This window comes from Protobothrops mucrosquamatus, unplaced genomic scaffold, assembly GCF_001527695.2.
Source record: "Protobothrops mucrosquamatus isolate PMUCROS unplaced genomic scaffold, P.Mucros_1.0 scaffold61, whole genome shotgun sequence".
Lineage (NCBI taxonomy): Eukaryota > Metazoa > Chordata > Lepidosauria > Squamata > Viperidae > Protobothrops > Protobothrops mucrosquamatus.
Window position 1 is genome coordinate 1,025,845 of NW_015386440.1, and position 15,481 is coordinate 1,041,325.

The 15,481-nt window shown below is 38.6% G+C and overlaps 1 protein-coding gene across 1 annotated transcript in view; it reads left to right on the plus strand.

Annotated features, from left to right (window-relative positions):
* Window positions 1-413: 413 nt before the first annotated feature.
* The window catches only part of LOC107284023 (partitioning defective 3 homolog), a 91,297-nt gene continuing 76,229 nt past the window's right edge, over window positions 414-15,481 (plus strand). Inside the window, exon 1 of the mRNA XM_015812019.1 lies at window positions 414-767. Coding sequence (XP_015667505.1) covers window positions 648-767 — 120 coding nt within the window. The 5' untranslated portion in view covers window positions 414-647. The remainder of the gene's footprint in view (window positions 768-15,481) is intronic.

Here is a 15,481-nt window from a genome sequence, read left to right on the forward strand (position 1 = left end):
GGCAAACTTCGCAGCAAGGCAAGCAACCCACCAAAACTAGATTAACTTTAGAGCTATTAGGAAAACAAAAACGCCCAAGAAGAGTGAATTTCCCCCCCACTCCCTGAGTTAATTGATTTTACAAAGGAGGGGATCTTTAATAGGGCTCCCAGGTAGTGGAGGGGGGTCAAAACGAGGCAATAACGAGGCAATACCCGGCACAGCCTTGTAGGGGAGACAATCTGCCCTTTTTCCTCAACATGAGTGTAGCGAAGAGAGTGAGAGCCGCCGCCTGGCTGCGCTCAGGAGAGACGCCGAACAGGTGGCCACAGGCAGTTGTGGGCGCGCCAGGAAGGCAGCCGACAAGCAGCGAGCAGGCGTGCGTAGAGCTGTCGGCGCCCTCCCCTTCCCGGCCCGCAGCATGTGAACCCGTCGCCCTGTCCTCCGGAATAGCGGCACGATTCTGCCTATTTGGTTGCCGCAGGGTGAGGCGCCCGCCCTCGGGCCGGGCTCCCGCTTGGCACTGGTGGCCCAGGAAAAGCAAACAGACCCCAAAAGATCTCCCTCCCTCGGGCAGCCGAACCGGACTCAGGCGGAGAGAGGCGCTCGGCCGTTTCTCCAGTCGCCCCTCTTGGGCCGAGTCTGTAGGAAGGCTCGGAAGCAAGAAGATGAAAGTCACCGTTTGCTTCGGCAGGACCCGGGTGGTCGTGCCCTGCGGGGACGGGCACATGAAAGTTTTGAGTCTGATTGAACAAGCCGTCACCAGGTACAGGAAGGCAATCGCCAAGGTGAGTTGGGACGCTCTCCGGGGCCGCGGGGAGACACCCGCTGTCGGAAGAGGGGGCCGAGCGCCTGGTCGAGGAGAGATGGGGTAGAGCGAGGCTAAGAAGGCGCAGCCGGAGGAGGAGGAGGAGGAGGGAGTGAACGAGGGAGCCTGGGATCAATATGGCGCTTCCTGGAAGGGGGAGGGAGGCAGGGAGGAGAGGAAAAGTGGTGGATGAAGGGGCTCAGGCTGCTGCTTGGTGGACGCGAGGAGACGGACCGGGGAGGGGGGAAACCCTCTCTTCCTCGCCCCGCCGAGCTTTTTAGGCGCGCGAGCCAGAGGTGAAAAGCTCCCTGATGAAGCGTGGAAGAGAGTTGGAGAGCTGCGGCCGCTTCCCTCGCTTCCCTCCCTCACCTCGGTAAACTTTCCAGTGCCGCCGCCGAGCTCCTGTAGCTTTCAGCCGGCTGGAAAGCCAGCCGAGATCGCGGGCGAGGAAACCCCCAGCTCTTCGCCAGGGATTGGCGTGGCCGGGGGCGCAGCTCCATCCGCTTTGTGCAGCCTAATCGGAGCGAGCCGAGATTTGTTTCCGAGACAGGGTGGCGAGTTACACAGTTGCGAAGGGTCGCGGGTGACGTCTGGGGCCTCAACTCTTTGTTGTTGGGTGCCAGGGGAAACCCGCAAGTGCCCTGCCAGCAGGCCTGTAACTTTCCTCCTTTTCCCGCTGACTTGCCTCTCCGCTCGTCCCCGAAGCGTTGGGGAGCCTCTCGTCCCTTCTCTCCTCGGCCAGATCACGGGTGGGATTAGGCTCTTGTCTATCGCTTCCGAGAGTACTAGAAGACACGTCGGTCTCCTCTCAGTTGTCGTTGGGATTTGTACGGTGCTGGATTGTCGCTTTGCACAACATGCGACCATGGTCATAACGTGCACACACTTAGCCCGTTCTTTTCCCACTCCGCTCCCGATGTGCAAGTTTCTTTCCCGGGTTGTAAACTCCTGCACGGTTTCAAATCCAGGCCCAGGCTTTCCAGCAAGTCCAGGCCCAAGGTGGGGAGAAAGTGGGTGGTGGTGGTGGAAAACAAACATTAAACGATCATGGAGTCCACATGCCTGTAAGAAAGAAATGCGTTTGCTGGAGGTTTCTTTGTGTTTGAAAAAATGCTGTGCTGCCACCTCATTTTAGTTAAACGTAAACACAACTAACACATGAGTTGGACAACTCTTTCTAAAGAAGGGGGGATTATTAGAGAAAAAGAACCCTTTGCTTTGGTTATAGTGTAGGCCACGTTTCACAGAGGAATAGTATTTTTTCCTGCGTTTTTAGAAAAGCAGTTCAGAAGATTTGTCTCTCTTGAGAGGGGGAGGGCAAATGGTAAGGCACTCTAAAGAAGATGGGGATTTCTCATTTACATGATTATCTCCTGGAAAGACAAGCAACCAGTGAATGAACCAGTTCCTTTAAGTATTAAACTGTAGGAGCAGTTTGTCTAGGACATTTGCTCTTAATCATACAATCTAACGTGCCTTTCTGGCTTGTAGGAGCTTGTTTGGATGTTTATTAATTTTTGCAAGAACTCTGCACTTCTGATACCAAGGCTGTGTGTTGAGAAAGAAAGAAAGAAAGAAAGAAAGAAAGAGCAACATTGATGAAATCCTGTAACTTTCCTTGGGCTGATTATATGCCTGCAAATTTTCATCCTGGAGATTGTTTTCTTCTAGGTGTTTCCATGTTGCTGCAGCAAAAGTGGAGGATGGTTTTAGGGTAGCTGTGCAGTTGAAAGTTCTACCCTGAAAGTATAAATGTGTTTCTTTTTTGTTTGTTACCATCCATGTTCCTTGTCCAAACTCAAGGAGTTTAGTGCAGTGATAGTAATAATAATAATAAAGTTGGAAGGGACCTTAGAGGTCATCTAGTCCAACCCCCTGCTCAGGCAGGAAACCCTATACCATTTCAGACAAATGGCTGTCCAGTCTTGCTGAATCTTGCTGTTGTTTCCTTCCACTCTCCCTTGCATTACACATTTCTCTACACAGTTAGATATTTGCATAATATATCTAAAGTATGATAATTTGAGCCTGATCATTTGTGCCTCTAGTGCAGTGTTTTTCAAATTTGGCAACTTTAAGATGTGTGAACTTTCCCATATTGGCTGGCAAATTCTGGGAGCTGAAGTCCACACATCTTAAAATTGCCAAGTTTGAAAAACACTACTCTAGTGATAACAGCACACAAGTTAAAAAAGTGTAGTACATACACACTTTATTATTGCAATGTTATATTGAAGTTAAACTAGAAAAAATCATTGGGTGTAACTATTGACGTTTTAATCAAGACAGGTGTACCTTAAACTTAACTTGGATTTCTCTGCACGCCAAATGAATTTAATATGTGAGTATTCTCAAATAATCTCTAGATATGGTCCAGACAAGGCAGAAGATTCTGGTGTTACACTTTTTATACATTCAAATGGGGATGTTTTGGAGGGAATAACTGTGAATATTAATACTTTCCTTGAGTACGAAGTCTGTGCATCATACTTCAATCACTCTCTTTAACACTAGAAGCATCAATTGCTGAATTTTAAAACGTTTCTTCAAATGGATAATTTGCTTTCTAAAATATCGTATCTTTATGAAATGTTACTTTTATTAGTCTCTCTACTCCTCTCATCTCTTCTACTAAATCTGGTTGAAACATCTATTCCAGGCAGGAAAATAGGGACATGGTTCACAGTGCATTTAACCATTCAGAAACAACAATGTTTTGGTTTTCTGGCTGGTAAATTTTGCCACATACTTGTACTTGAATAGTAAACTTTTAAACTGTTCCTAGTGTGTTGCAGGTATAAACTAGAGGAAATTTATTCAAAACGTTTGGATTGATTTTCAACTGTGTCATAAAGAATAACGTACAGTAATAAATTTGCATTTTAAATAATGTGTTAAGGCCTAATGTGATGCATGGATTTTGTCTTAATTGCTAAAGGGATAGCATAGCACACTATATGAATATAAATCCTGAGTGAGATCTGAGGTTCATCAACCCTAGCATTCTGCATTATGGCTATAACATCCTGATATTTCAAGTAGCTTTCCCAACTTTATCTGGATATGCTGGGAGTTTTATTTGGGATCTTCCACAGGCCTTCCATTGAACTATGACTTTTTGCTTTAGGTTAAATTGTAAAAAGTGTTAAATACTGTTGTTTAAAAATTTTAATCGTACATATTTATAGATAGATGTCCTTACATGTATTTGTGTATTTATAAATACACATTCAATATTTAAAAATATCATGTAACAAATAAGATATGTTTAAGATTTCAGCTGTTAAACCTCAAAATCTGTTCAAAAGTTACTATCGGGTATTTCAGATAAACTATTTGTAACTTCTCTCCTGTAATGCTTTTTTCATAAGCAATTTAAATCTACAGGTAATCCTTGACTTACAACTGGTTGCTTAGCAGCTGTGTGAAGTTATGACGAACTTACTTAGGGGTACTTAAATTCAAAGTTTTGATGGTTTGAACTTTGAATTCAAAGTTCTGATGATTGCCACCCTTGTCCCCTTCAGTCATGTGACTGGACTTCAAGTTCTTGGCAATGGGATTGCATTTATAGCTGTTTATTGCAATGTCCCACATTCATGTGACAATATTTTATGATGGCTTTGTTGAAACCTAGCATTAACTTCTGGTTTTCAGGAAATCCAGTCGAAAGTGAATCATGGGTTCATTTAATGACTACGGCATTCACTTTACAGTTGTCATTTCTGCTTAATCATAGAAAAGGTCATAAAATTGAGTTGATCGTGTGACCTATCTGCTTTATGGCTATCAAGACTGATGACCTAATGGACAGGCTCCATTATGATTATAATACAAGAATTGCCTCTAATGCCTAATGCTTGTATAGGGATTTAGTACCAGTTAGAAATCTTTATGACTATATGTGTTTGCAACCTGAGATTTACAAATTTACTTGAGAAGAAAGCCTTGTGGTCTACAGCAACAGAAATATAAACATCTAAAACAACACAGGACTCAATACTAATATAACACACATCTCAATTGTAGGATCAACTTTGTGACGGAAATGTATTGAATTATCTGTTCTATTTTTTCTTTCAACATAATTATGTGAATGCAGGCTGTCAGTGAAGTATTTTTGCAAATTAAGAAGCAGAGCTGTATTCTCAAGAGCTGATAATGCTTTTGTAGGAAGCAGTGCTCCAAAAATTAAACCCAGTATAATGCAAATTACATCTTTTGTTATGGTTAGAAGGGACCTTTTATGATAGGAAAATGAAAAGTTAATTACATGGCTAGAGACAGAACTTGCTGTAAACAAGAAGACTTAACAAAATCAGGTATGGTTAAATATACTTTTTTTGCTTTGTTTTATAATCAAGAACAGATTGAATCATTTTTCATCCTTCTCTGCATTTTTAATTGTGGACTCAGACATACACAGTCCATTTTTAATTGTGGACTCAGACATTTTTTTTAAAGGACTTTGAATGCAGGATGGATTGTAAGACTAAGGCTTGATGTATTGACTGTATTGTATGTATGTATGTATGCTATTGATAGAGCTTATACCAAGCAACTTTGTCATTGAAGTTTAGAGGAAAATGCCTTTGGGGATTATTTTGGATATGTATCTGTGTATCTCTTTGTGTATGTTTGTGTATGTGATCAAGCATTGGGGATGACAGGAATGTTTCAAAAATAATTATGAACTCTAAAGTTTATACAAATCTATAAACACTAAATACAGATGCCTGATGTTACTTGAGGATATACACAGGATATACTAGTTATATATTAGTGTGTGTATTTTCAACATAGGTGACTCATGACTGCCTGGACAAATGCCTAGAGTTGTCTTGGCAAGGTTTTGGAAATGTTTGCCCATGCCTTCTTCCTAAGGTTGAGAGAGAGAGATTGGCCCAAGATGGGTCTACTCTAAAACTCATGGTCTCCCAGTTTGTAGCCTGATGCCTTAACCCAGGCATGTCAAGCATGAGTGACTTTTTCCCCATTGCAGGCAATGGTATGGGCACGTTTTCCGCATGATGCATCCAGCCCATGGGCCACAGTTTGACATGCCTGCCTTAACCAATACACTAAACTCTCACTTTGTATGCTAGATGGAGCTGTAAAAAACTGTTCTAGGAGCTTCAAACAGATGGTTGGATATCACCATCAATAGTCAAACTACAATTAGCATGACATATTGTTTTGAAATCTGACTTTGGCAGGCGCTCTTTCTTATCCATTTAACTTAATAGTTGCCATGCCAGGTTTTCAAGGTCTACAAAAAACAACATTAGAGGCAAATCTTATCTTTTTGGAGAAAGTGAGAAAACAGCATTGAGGCGATTAAAATTCCTTTTTCCAGTGCTTCAATCTTCACTCCTCATTTCTTTAGTCGATGCTTCTATTGCAGTGTTTTTTCCCTAAGTTTTTTTTTCATAGTTCATATAAATTACCTTTATCTGGATGAACTCAAATTTAAATACCTTTTCCCATGTAGCTCTTAATCAATACAAGACCTGGTTTTTATATTTAATCATTTTTGTCCTTAATTAATTAATAAATAAATAAATAAATAAATAAATTAATTGTTTTTGTACTTAATGTGTTCTAATGTTTAGATTCTTCTCTGAAAGTGTTGCCTTTTGCTAAGAGTTAACATGAACAAAAGCAAATTAAACCACCTTTATTTCCAAACAGCTGCTCAGTGAAGTCTCTTACTACACCACCTCAAGTTGCTTTTGTTTGGGAAGGTAGCATTTTGGTTTGGGCCAAGATACACAGGTTTCTACAATATCTGCCAGCAAGTTTGGTAGATTTTGTCCTTCACAGCATAAAAACATGTAAATTCCATCCTTGTTGATTCACAGCCCAGCTCAGTTTCTTGTATAACTGGTTTTTGGTTCTGTGGGAATTATACCTGTTTAAATTATTTTCAAACAGCATTAATTTAACAACATAAAGGATAGAATTGTGCAGTTGTCAGTATTTGGGCCCTGGATATGTCTAACAGCAACATGTTCAACTTCTTACTAAAATGATTCTTTGGTGATAAAGATGCTAATTCAGATTCTTATGATAGGAATGGAAGATTTACATACTTTAGGTTTATGCATTTCCACCATTTAGTTACGATGGTGCTGAACAAGGAGCATTATGGAGTTTTGGCTGTCACAGAGTTCCCACATGATTGGGATCTGGGTGTTTGAGTGCCCAGAATTAATGACATCACAGCGAGCTGTAGGCATATGATTTGCTTGTGGCAAACTGGCAGGGAAGATCACAAATAGCTTCCGTAAGTTGCTTCCACTAGTTTTTCTTCCAAGCAGGCCCACTTTGGAGTTTGAAATCCCACGGATTTCTGTTGCACTTCCTTGCCTGTTTGTGTTCTGTAATGCCCGCTGCATTCACTACTTTGACACTCTCCCACCAGCCTGCTTGGTAGGATTCAAGTCATGTGAAGTTTTTTCTTATCGAGGTGCCTGGTCTCTGGATTACATTGGCAACTGGGATGGCTAGGATTGTTGCTAAGTTGCTAAGTGAGGTGGTCATGTGATGTTATGCTTTACAATTGCATCACTTAGTGATGGAACCGTCCCATTTGCAGTCATAACCTGAAGACTATTTGTAATATTTTCAGTGCTACTTAGGACCATTTGAAAACAGACTTTGGGGGAAAGACTGAAACAAATAGGAAATGAAATCTGTTCTGTCCCTTGGCCCAAATCTTTATGACTTAGTTGAAGTCTTTCCTTAATTAAAATTAACCTCTTACTTTTTGTTCACCTTTATCTGCTCTTGAGTCCGAGCGAATAAAGCTATTAACATCTTCTCTAGAATTAACTGACTATCTATCCACTGAACACATTGACTGTGTTTTCTAACCATGTAATCGTTTTTTTACTCTCATAGTGGACTTAGAAGCCACTGCTGTTTCCTAAGAAGGTGGAAACCATTTGCATATCTCAGGTTGTCAGTATATTTTGGGCAATTTTGATTTCAACTGTCATTTCTTCCATGGTTTGGGGGATGTTTTTGAAGTGAGGGTGCCTTTGAGTCAGTTTTGACTCCTGATGACTGCCTGAAGTAATCCCTGAAGGGTTTTTTTTGGCAAGATTTCAGAAGTAGTTTGTCCTTACTTTTTTCTTAGGACTGAGAGGGAGGGACTGGCCAAAGTCACTCAGCTTGCTGCATGCCTAAGGCAGGACTAGAACTCTCTGTTTCTAGCTGACTCCTTAACCATTACTCCAAATTGCCTCTGTTCAAGTTCTACTGTTCTTAAAATTTTAATTAAACACATGGGGACAGTATATCATTGTATCACTTTGTTTTCTCTTGTGGGCTACTTTGTTTCTCTAAATACAGTTATTATAGTAGCTTTTTGTTTAGGAATAGAAATACCAACTATCCTGGCATAGGTTAGCAATAGCATTAGTTTTATATACTGCTCCACAATGTTTTACAGCACTCTGAGTGGTTTATGGCAGAGGTCCCCAACCTTTTGGGTACCAGGGACCGGTTCTGTGGAGAAACCTTTTTCCATGGACCGGAGAGTGTGTGGTTTTGTGTGCTGCCTGCATCCCATGGATGGAGCTTTGCTTGTTTGTGAGGACCGGTTGCTGGCATGCTGCGGCCCGGTTCCCTGTCCATGGACCGGGGGTTGGGGACACCTAGTTTACAGAGTCAGCATATTGCTTCCAACAATCACAGTCTTCATTTTTCCAATCTTGGAAGGATGGAAGGTGGAGTCAGGATCGAGCTCTTGGCGGTGGGCAGAGTTAGCTTTCAGTATTAGAACAATCTCTGTGCCACTACAGCTTTAGCCTTAATATATTCCACATTCTGACATAGTTTAAGCAAAATCAGTGAAACAAAGGTAAATTTGCTCTGATATGCTATTTGTTTCCCCATTATCCAACTTAGCTGGGATACCTACTATATGATTGTAGGTTCTTCTGCCTTTTCTAAAATCTGCCTGTTTGTTTGACTATTTTGTCTTTTTTATAAGTTGTTACATAAAACTCTGCATTGATTGAAATTAATTCGGTGTTTGGTTCTCATATTGTCTTTATTTATTAAATTTACATTTGGGCCATGTCATTGTCAGCCTAGCATGAGAGGGACTTGTGTCTTTTTTCTTTTGTTTAGAGTCACAAGACCTGGGTCATATTTGTTGATATAGGAACAGAACAGGACAACAGAGTTGAAAATGACTTTGGAGGTCTTCTAGTCCAAACCCTCTGCTCAAGCAGGAGACCCTTCATTATACCGGACAAATGGCTTCCAATCTCTTCTTAAAACGATGGGGCACTCACAGTTTTACTAATTGGTATCAAGCAACAGAGAGATCAAGTGATTCAAGCAGTTCAAATGAGTATAAAGATTTGTTTGCAAACTTAAGCTCTCTACAAAAATCTGACCTACTAACGGTCAAGGAAATGAGCAGAAATAAAGAGGCATTCAAGATGGGCTGGACTTAGATATCTGTGCTCAGGATCAGCCTGGTTATCTCCTGAAATTGTTCTATCTAGGAAATTTTTCCTTATTTCTAGTTTCCCTTTGGATTAGTTTCCATCTATAACTTCTTGTCCCACCTTCAGGTGCTTTGGAGAATAGGTTGACCCCCCCTCCATGAAGCTATTAGTATTTTAACTCCTCTCACCCTGCATCTTTAGACAGTTCAGTAGGTGTTTAATCTTCTGAACTCTTCTTATTGACTGCTGGTCTACTAACTGTTGTCTAATAGAATAGCTTCCTGAAATTATTATCTTGCTGCTAATGTTTATGATTCTCTAATTCAATTTGCAAAGCACAGAGTAGTATTTCCATCTTCCTTTAAACCAATTTAGAAGTGTGCTGTGATTATTTCTGAGTATCTCTCGCCTATCTATCTGCAATTTCTTAAAAAAAATGTTATTTTTCTTATTTCCCTGTTTGTTTCTGTTCTTGATAGAGATGACTTTCTTTATCCTATAACTTGGCCCTTTTATGACTTGCGCTGGCTGAGGAATTCTGGGAGTTGAAGTCCACAAGTCATAAAAAGGCCAAGTTTGAAGACCCCTGCTTAAGATCATAAACAGTTAGCAAGCTTACCTGACTGTAATCTTTTACCTTTAACCCATGTGCTTGACACCAATAATTCATAATCTGCTTCACAATTTGCACCTGGAAGGAATCTGACTAACTGTATTACGCTTCTGCATTTTCTTTATATTGTTTTAATCCTATTACTTAGTTGATTTGATTCCATTGTGTCCATCTGGTAATATTCAGGTATGGAATCTTCGTTTGTTTGGTGGTAGGAGATCTTGATATAATCTCTTAATATATATCTTAATATAATTATTATATTAAGTATTTTCTTTGCAAAACCAGATTACCCCTTTCTTACATTATTGAATTTGCCCATTGCAAATCTTCATGTAATTCTATCTTTCTTCATTTTTCAACTATGATTAGCTAACACTAATGTGATAGATTTCATTGATATTGCATTTAACACCTCTTGCTGTTCCCATAGAATTATTTAGTGTCTTTCACTATTATGTTTGTAACAGTTTACGAGCTATTTGTCATTTAACTTAATGGGTCTTTCCAACTTCAGCATCTCATGTAATTCACAGCATACTGCATAAATTACAAATAAATTCATTTGGTAGTTACCTATATTGGCTTGTGTGGGTGATAATAGCAGTTTTCAGACTGGCATTCAGCCGGTTTTCAGATTGGCATCCAATCCTTCCTTTTGTTTTCATAGAACAAATATTTCACTATCCTATATCAAAGAAAAAGTACTTCATTACAATCCCAAGCATCATTATTTGAAAATAAGCCTCAATGATCACTATTAATTGCCTAAGACTACAAATTTGTATTTTCTGGTGGGAGTCTGAAGAGATGTACTGGGTACATTTATTGCTGAGCAAGCAAGTTAGCTCTTAACATCCATGTAGTTTCTTTCACAAATCTTAATTTTATTTGGCAAAACATTATAGCAGCTTTGGATTTAAGGGAGTAGCAGCTCCATTGGTTGTTTTTCCAATAATATGTTCCAGATGTATTGTGAGATAAAAGGAGACGTTTAAACAAAATCTTTGTAGTTTCTATCCTTCTCTAAATAGCCCATTGTTTACCCCAAAGTCTATGATTTTTCTTATTTAAAGGTGGTGCATTGCTTAGAATGGAATAGAGCTTATTTTAGCAAACACACTTGGTTTCACTCATATGAGTAGCAATCAAATGTAGCCCTTGACCCCTACATTCTAGCTAAAAGATATGACATGGCTAAGCCAACATTTGCCAAGCTTGAGAAACACTGGAGTAGAGAGATGAAACAAATTAATGTTAGGGTGGAAATTTTGAAAAATAAACAGAAGAAATGCAAATATTGTCAAGAGATGAAAAATGACATGAATAATGGATTACTATTGGGTGGTTTACAAGAGAAAGAATCCTGTTTGAGAGTATTTATAGGACAACTTGGGTGCAAATAGTAAGGAGATTCTGTTGAAGCCTTGCATTTTTTTTAGGATGGGAAGAAGATATGGATGGAGAGCAAGTTGTTCAACAGACTTTGTGTCGTCAAGGATTAATATTGCTAGAATGTTATGTAAGACAAAGGAATACAAATTGACTTGTATGATCATAAAGGCAATAATATTTTTTTTGACAAACTATGGTAACCTTTTATGGATTTCTTGCTAAAAATAGAACTCAGTTAATCTTTGGATTTACCAACTGAAAAGCATTGGATATGGGAGGAAATGACCTATGTCATAATTTGAAAACAGGAGAAGTGATATTAAGTTTGTGGCTGCTGTAAATACAATTGAAAGTCACTTCCTTAAATATCTTATTCTTTCTTTCCTTTCCCCCCTTTCTCTTCTATTTTCTGCATTTTTTATTTTTTTTCTATTTTTTCTCTTAATCTTATTTTGCATTATCTTTTATTATTGTTAAAATCTTTAAAAAGAATATTTTTTTAAAAAAATATATGAGTTACAAGATCAGCTTGTTAAACCAAGACCATACAAGTCACAGTAAGTGAGATCTCAGTATGTGTAGAACCCAATTTAGGGATTCTGAGCATACATTGCATACATATATACATACATATAGCATACATAACCAGAAACCTTAGATCTTTAGACCTTGAGGTTTAAATAAAAGCATGGTGCTAATTAACTTCTGAAAGAAGTAAAAGTTAACACAATCTTTTACATGTCATTCTTAGCAGCGCAAATGCAATTGAATTCACTTACTTACATATATAGGGCTAGACCTGGGGTTCCCAACCGGGGGTGCGAGACGATATTCCAGGTGGTGTGAAAACTTGGGTTTTCAAAATTATAGTGTATATGCATAATTCGTTGCCGTTATTTTGAACTTTTGTAAGGGATCTGAGAATATATCAGAAGTGTTCTAGGGGTGCGGGATATAGAAAAGGTTGAGAGCTATTGGGCTAGAGAGTCTTAAAATATTACATTTTTTAAAAGTAAAATTAGCAGAATATAATAACTGAAAGCACTTAGCAGCCAAATAGATCTTTATAATATAAAGCCCAAGTCCCTTTCTGAGCATTTTATGTCTTTTTAATGGATTATAACAAAGCTTCCTCTGGATGTGATCCCAATCTTGAAACTCATAAAAGGGATAGATGTGCCAAAGCATCTATCCTCAAGATTAGGGTTGTGACTACATTTTCTTTAAACCTGGGAAGATTCTTACCTGTGAGAATTCCAGAAAAGTGGAACAGTCTCTGGCTCCTATTTACACATAGCGGATGCACACAGATATATTATGAAAATGGCAACACCATTGTTTCTTGACAGTTCAAAGGAAGAGATCTTGGTACAAGCTAAAACAACTGACATTCCTGGTAGAAAATTTGAATGTCTTTAGTCTCTTCCCACATTTCATCTTAACATTATGAATAAATTCAAACACAGTAGTTAAAAGAAGTAATCCTTCCCCATGCTTGGCCTGCTTTTGGGGATCTGTTATCTTGCCTGAGGGAAAGTTCTACAAAACCTGAATGCGCTTGCATGTTGAATTTGGAATCTTTTAACCAAGATATATTTTTCTTCATGATAATAAAGTATAAACGCTTATAATACGGATAGTCCTTGACTTATGACCTCAGTTGAGCCCAAAATTTCTGTTGCTAAGCGAGACATTTGTTAAGTGAGTTTTGCCCATTTTATGAACTTTCTTGCCATAGCTGTTACTGTGTTTCCCCAAAAACAAGACTGGATCTTATATTAATTTTTGCTCCAAAAGACGCATTAGGGCTTACTTTCCAGTTAGATCTTATTTTGGGGGAAATATACTAAATGTGACCATCTGGCTGATGATCTTAACTGGGGCTTATTTTGGGGGTGGGGCTTATATTACGAGCATCCTGAAAAATCATGCTAGGGCTTATTTTCTGCTTGGTCTTATTTTCAGGAAAACATGGTAAGTGAATCACTGCGCTTACTAAATTAGTAAACCAGCTGTTAATTGAATCTGGTTTCCCCACCAACTTTGCTTGTCGGAAGGTCACAAAAGATGATTACATTATGACAGATCACTGCAGCTGCCACAAATATGAATCAGTTGCCAAGCATCTTAATTTTGATCACGTGACCATGGAGATGCTGTAACAGTCGTAAATGTGAAAAACGGTCATAAGTCACTGGGATGACAGTGCGTGTGCCCACAGAGAGGGCTCCGAGTGCTGCCTCTGGCATGTGTGCCATAGGTTTGCCACCACTGAGCTAGAATGAGAGGCTGGGGGGAAAAAAGAAACCTGAAAAATAAGTAGAAAAACAGCTTTCATACTATTTGCAAGAAACCGACAGGGATGTTCTGGTGATCGAGTTCATCTTGAGAAATTCTTTGGACAGTTAATTTTAAAAAATATATTACCCAAAATGCAATTTCTTTGAAAAATGGCAAACCTCTACAAAGCTCTCTTGTTTATTTATGATTGTATTACAGTATTAGAATCTAGCCAGTATGTTTTCATTACCCTTTGAAATTGTTTCTATTGAAAAATCACAGAATGTTAAAAGATAGGATTTATTCTTGTGATGTAAGTTACAACAAACTCTTCCCTATTCCAAATATCTTCTATGTGTGTATGTATACACACACAAACGCTCCCTTTTTATGACCTTGTAACCCCTTAATTCGGGATAGAGTTGGGATGACTGGATGGAGCTGAGTGTGTACTGGTGGGATGCCTCAGTGGAGTTTGCACCAGATATTTTTTCTTTTCATCCTAGGAGAGAAACTTCTGCTATTACCTAGAATTGTGTGTGTGTGTTGTATGTATGTGTATACATACACATACATTCACACACATATATTAATATGCATGTGTGTGTATGTGTATAAACACATTTAATGCAATATCAACACATGCCCATCTGGGATATTTCACATAGACTAAATGTCTTAAAGTGTTGATGAAGCAGTTTTTTTAAAGGGCTTCATAAATCTATAATTACAGACACAAACATTCATAAATGACACAGCATTTTCTTTACTTTTGGATGGAAAAAGTTTACTAGTATGTCTGGTTTGTGGTTAGTATATTGGGACGAGTCAAAAATTTCTGTGGTTTTTTGGCCATTTTGAGTGTAAATGGAAAAGTATTAAAAATAGCTGGCGTGATTGCAACATATTTCTTGACTGCTCCAGATAAATGACATGGTGGGCCCAACTATTACATTAACATTTTCTTTGCTGTATACGTAGAAGAATACATGTAGAAAATCATTGTTGTACAAATTTGACAAATAAAAAATAAATGTTTTAAGTTTCTGTATTGAAATATTCTTGATTTGCTTTATAACAATCCAAATACTGTTTTGCTGAAAGGGAATGCAAATTTGTTGGTTTTTGCATCCTTTCTAAAGGCTAATTTTCTTCAGGTATACGGACTCTTCTATCTGAGAATTCAGAAAGTCTTAATTAAGATTAACCAAGTTGAGAGTTTTTAAATAATATTATACTATGGTCAATTGACAACAGAAATTAAACTTTATAACATTCTTTTCAGAGCTGCACCAACTCTTTCACGTAAAATAAATACTGCTTATTGTTTCAAATACAGTATTGAAGGTAGTTCTCCATTTACAACCATTTGTTTCGGGACTGTTAGAATTTACAACAAAATGCTGACAAAAAAGCAATTTGCAACCACTCCCTATTTTTAATGACTGTTGCAACATCCCTGCACTCACATGATAAGAATTTGGGTGCTTGACAACTGACAGGCTTCCTTCCAACAAGCAAAATCAATGGGGGAAACAGGATTCACTTAAGAACCATCTGATTCACTTAGCAACTTAGTGACCTCAATAAGTGATGAAGTTCTGTTTCAATTGTGGCAATAAGTCAAGGACTATCTGTGTTCATGTACAGCTCATTAGAGTGCGCTAATTTAGATAGCAGAGGAGTGATAACAATCTTGTTATATTGATGGAGCAAACAATTTTTTAAGAATTTTAAATTAATATTTTATTTATAATTTAATTTGTATCCCGCCCTTCTCCTCACCGGACTCAGGGCGGCTAACAGCCTTATAAAACAACATTACAATAAATATCCATATTAAAACCAAATTAAAAGAAAATATTCGTAAAGGCCAATCGTTAAAATTACCCTTAAAATTACCCTTAAAAACCCCACTAAAATTCCCTAGGCCAAACCCGC